The sequence below is a fragment of the Argentina silus genome, assembly GCF_951799395.1.
Source record: "Argentina silus genome assembly, chromosome: 9".
Taxonomy (NCBI): Eukaryota; Metazoa; Chordata; class Actinopteri; order Argentiniformes; family Argentinidae; genus Argentina; species Argentina silus.
The window spans coordinates 15,234,401-15,239,400 of record NC_139663.1 but is presented as its reverse complement, the minus strand read 5'-3'; the positions used below and the strand labels follow the sequence as shown (position 1 = coordinate 15,239,400).

The window sequence follows — 5,000 nt, the reverse complement described above, 5'->3', positions numbered from 1 at the left end:
ACAAATTTACAAATTTACAAAAAAGAGCAGCAGAACTGTACATCTTGCCAGCTGTGTGAGACTAAGTGGCAATGAGGCTAGAGGCTGTGAAATGGTTATGGGGCATGTACACTATAAGTTAGAATAATTTTAAATAATTATAAATTACACTCTCAGTGCAGTGTAGTGTATGTGTGTGTGTGTGAACTGTAGTGTGTGTGTGTGTGTGTGTGTGTGAACTGTAGTGTGTGTATGTGTGTTTGTGTGAACTGTAGTCTGTGTGTGTGTGTGTGTGTGTGTGTGTGTGTACTGTCGTGTGTCGTTGTGTGTGTGCGTCTCCCAGCGGTGTGTATGTGTGTGTGTGAACTGTAGTGTGTATGTGTGTGTGAACTGTAGTGTGTGTGTGTGTGTGTGTGTGTGTGTGAACTGTAGTGTGTGTGTGTGTATGAACTGTAGAGTGTATGTGAACTGTAGTGTGTGTGTGTGTGTGTGTATGTGTGAAATGTAGTGTGTATGCGTGTGTGTAAACTGTAGTGTGTGTGTGTGTGTGTGTGTGTGTGTGCAAACTGTCGTGTGTGTGTGTGTGTGCGTGCGACCACTTAGTGTGTCCACACACACACACCAGGCCTATTGACTGCTGCCGGTTCCTAATTGAATCAGCCCAGTAATGCCTCTTAGATGACCCAGTGGTCAGTCCTATTATATGGCCCAGACCACTGGTCTAAAGCTGTCTCCCAGTTAGATGACCCAGACCACTGACCTAGACCTCTCTCTCTCTCTCTCTCTCTCGCTCTCTCTCGCTCTCTCTCTCTCTCTCTCTCTCTCTCTCTGTCTGTCTGTCTGGAACAGGTGCAAACACACAAGAGAAAGGACAATAGTGCAACTTGAATGTGGGTAAGGGGCTTGCTAGATTTAAGTGTGTGTGTGTGTGTGTGTGTGTGTGTGTGTGTGTGTCTGTGTGAGCCAGCCAGGGAGAGACAGCTTATGATTAATGCCTTTAGGGTCTTCTTCAGGGAGCAAGAGGTCAGTGTGCATCACCCAGTCTGTGTGGGGAGACAGCACTGCAATTAATTGGCTGTAATAATGTGTGTGTGTGTGTGTGTGTGTGTATGTGTATGTGTGTGTGTGTTTTATTTATGTGTGTGTGTGTGTGTTTTATTTATGTGTGTGTGTGTGTGTGTTTTATTTATGTGTGTGTGTGTGTGTGTTGGCAACCACAGCCCTTTTGTTTCCAGGAGGAAAACCCCAGAATAACGTCTCTAAACGTTTCAGTCGGGCAGGAAATCCAACCGTGCACCAGTAGCCATCAGTCTTAACTGCCAAACTGTCCAGGCGCAGCTGAACCAGTCACAGCCTTCCTCAGTGAGAGCTGAATCAATCAGAACCCTTGACGTTACCTTCAAACCATCACAGCGTACTGGACTAGTCGTGCTCTGGAAGCTACAGGTGGTAAACAAGCATGAGAGGTGATTCGAGGTAATGAGAGTGTGAGAAACGTCCGCTGCTGTATGCAGGGGAGGCTGGTGGAGGTAGAAATCAGAGGACGGGCTCATTGTCATGCAAGGAACGGAATACCGCTCCTCATTCCAATCCGTGCGTTACGATGAGCTGTCCTCCGATTTCTACCTCCACCAGCGTCCCCTGATGTATCGTTGCGTTTATGGAACATGGACACAGAGGAACAGACGCCCACAGGACGCTCTCATTACAATGGGCTTAGAATGGGTCCTCTGCCAATGCTGTCACAACTACAGGAAGCGCCTCAAATAAAGTACGCAAATAAAGTCGTGTACTGAATTGAACTGTACAATGGTGCTAGGAGCTAACAGGCTAAACTGAGGCTAACAATGGTAACAATGGTAACAATATCATTCCAAAACATTCCAAATGTCAACAAAGGTGACACAGCAGTTGTAGGAATGTTTATGAGTGTAGACCGTCCCTCACACAGACCTGGACACATATACACCAGCCCAAATGAATGATGTCAGCGGTGGAGCTGTCCGCCGTATGTTTACCGAGCAAGCAAACATACATTCATCTACGGAGAAGGGCTCTTAGGCCAAACAATATCAGTTATGACTCAGACCCTGTTACGAATCGACTCAGAGAGAATCATGTGAACAAGCGCACGCACGCACACACACGCACACACGCACACACACTCACTCACTTACACACAAAACAAGTCCTTGTAAAATTACAGTGTTTCTGCGGCAGAGAGCAAAACATTGAGAGAAAGAGAGAGAGAGAGAGAGAGAGAGAGAGAGAGAGAGTGAGAGAGAGAGAGAGAGAACAATGTGAATGTTGGCAGGAGGTCAGAGACAGTGACGGAGATGGAGAGGCTGGGTGGTAGCCAATACATGATAGAGAGAGAGAGAGAGAGAGAGAGAGACCTCACTGACTGTCTCCCCGATCAACAGGGAACGAGGTCTGGAGGAGGGAGGACGGAGGAGGGAAAGAGAGGGGGATGAGAGGATTGGAGAAACCTTAGACTAGTGCACCCTAGTGGCCAGACCATAAACAGCACTCTAACCTTCATCCTTATGCAAACACAATGTTCTATTCATGGCTATTGGCCAGCTTCATCCATCCCAACATCCAATCACAGCTCTTCATCCTGGCACGCCTGTCGTCCTCAGAGAGAATGGTATATGAATGGTACGTGAATTGCTCAGTACACAACATTACATCAGAAACGAGCTGAATTGCTTCACACACTTCACAAGGGCCCACTGACGTGTTACGAGGCTGAGCCAGTAAAAACATGGCCGCCTCTCGTCTCCTGTCTAGAGGACCTTAGAGAGAACATGCTGGCTAGCTCTTCTATTCAGTCTGTTGGTCTATCCAGCCTGTTCGTCTAGTCAGCCTGTTCCTCTATCCAGCCTGTTGGTCTATCCAGCCTACTCTTCTATCTAGCCTGTTCCTCTATCCAGCCTGTTTGTCTGTCCAGCCTGTTCCTCTAGCCAGCCTGTTGGTCTATCCAGCCTGTTCCTCTATTCAGCCTGTTCCTCTATCCAGCCTGTTTGTCTGTCCAGCCTGTTCCTCTAGCCAGCCTGTTCCTCTATCCAGCCTGTTCGTCTACCCAGCCTGTTCCTCTATTCAGCCTGTTCCTCTATCCAGCCTGTTCCTCTATCCAGCCTGTTCGTCTACCCAGCCTGTTCCTCTATTCAGCCTGTTCCTCTACCCAGCCTGTTCGTCTACCCAGCCTGTTCCTCTATTCAGCCTGTTCCTCTATTCAGCCTGGTTCTCTATTCAGCCCACTCTTCTATCCAGTGTCTTGTTAGGATTGTGAGGTCGGTAGCAGTGACGTACTGTGTGAAGCAGGGGAGGCTGGTGGAGGTAGAAGTGGGAGGACAGGCTCATTGTGAAGCACGGAATGGAAAGAGGAACGGTATGAAACGTGTTCGCAGCAGCCTCCCCCGGCGTACCGACCAGAGTCATCTGACTGGATCAGCCTCCCTCTCTGCCTCCCCTAGGGGTGTCACACAGCACGCTGCCTACCCATGACGCACCCTGCTCTCGCCACAGGAGGGGCAGGGAACTCCATCGTCTGTACGGAACTCAGACGGAGGAGGAGGATTTGAGGAGGAAGTGTTCTTGGTGACATCACAGAGAGCGGTACGTCAGGGAGGAACTAAGTGGTGGATTAGACAACACAGAGAAGAACCAGAGGCAGAAACACAACCTCACACAGGAACATCACTAAAGCCTTCCTATCTCTCTCTCTCTCTCACACACACACACGTGTGTGTGTGTGTGTGTGTTAACCCGTGTGGAATGCAAAAGCACAGCGGGCCAGCCCAGCAAGGGGCCATCAGGCCCTCATATTCCCAGCAGGTACTCAGTATACACACACACACACATACACAGTAGGCCTCATCTCCATGATGACACTGTAATGAGAACATAGCAGGGAGGAGGGACGCCACCACGCTTTGTTGGGACAGGCCCCAGATTGGTAACACGCAGGCGGTAATGTGAAGGGTCCTGTGGTTGTGGATGAGGAAAACAACAGCCCTCTGGTAGAACCTCATTATGAAGAACCTCATTATCAAGAACCTCATTGTCAAGAACCTCATTGTCAAGAACCTCATTATGAAGAAGGTCATTATGAACAACCTCATTATCAAGAACTTCATTTCAGTCAGGACATTGACGTCGTTTTAATACGTTTAATGAGAATGGGAATACATTCGGTTTGGCGTAATTGGATGGCTCCGCTCTGAAATAGCTCCCAGCCTGAAATTAAACAACATTAAATACAAGGCGGGGGGGGGGGGGGGGCCCATAAACTTTTTAAACCCCCCGTAGGTAAAACCACAGAGCCAACCTGCAGGCGGAGGCTGGGGCGGTGGGGGGGGGGGGGCAACCAACTTGTCACTCTCACAGCCAGTGGTGAGAACACTGTTTAACCGAGGTGGAGTGTCTTAAAAGAGCCGAGTCCCACGAACGTGTGATGTGTTGCCTTCTTTCACAAGTGGACACACCGCTGCCCTTCCCCTCAAGGTGCCCTGACCGAACCTACGTTACACTTCCTTATCAGGGAGGAGAGTCACAGCAGTGTGTTAACCCTAACCCTGGAGGTCATGACCCTGCTCCAACAGGCCTGACTCCAGACCTCCCCCCCACACACCTCTCCCCCTCACACACCTCTCCCCCCCACAGACCTCTCCCCCCCCCACACACCTCTCCCCCCTACAGTGTTTACACAGCAGACTGATCCTCTGGTCCTCTGTGGCTCAGTTGGTAGAGCATGGCGCTAACAACGCTTAGGTTGTGGGTTTGATTCCCGCTGGGACCATATATACTGACATGTATGCACTCACTGCAATGTAAGTCGCTTTGGATAAAAGCGTCAGCTAAATGGCATTTGTTATTAATATATTATTATCATATTATGATCCACGAGCCGGGCTTATTTACCTGGCAGTCTCTTGGTGGGCTGCAGCCTCATGTTGATGGCCTGGTGTGAGAGGAGGGGGGAGGAGGGCAGGGATCGGGACACGCCCTCCATGATC

General features: G+C 49.6%; 1 protein-coding gene across 1 annotated transcript in view; it reads right to left on the bottom strand.

The window, feature by feature from the left end:
* tanc2a (tetratricopeptide repeat, ankyrin repeat and coiled-coil containing 2a) overlaps nucleotides 1-5,000 on the bottom strand; it is a 105,921-nt gene that overhangs the window by 37,523 nt on the left and 63,398 nt on the right. The window contains 1 exon segment of the mRNA XM_083676528.1: nucleotides 4,906-5,000. This exon segment is cut by the window's right edge and continues 88 nt beyond it. Coding sequence (XP_083532654.1) covers nucleotides 4,906-5,000 — 95 coding nt within the window.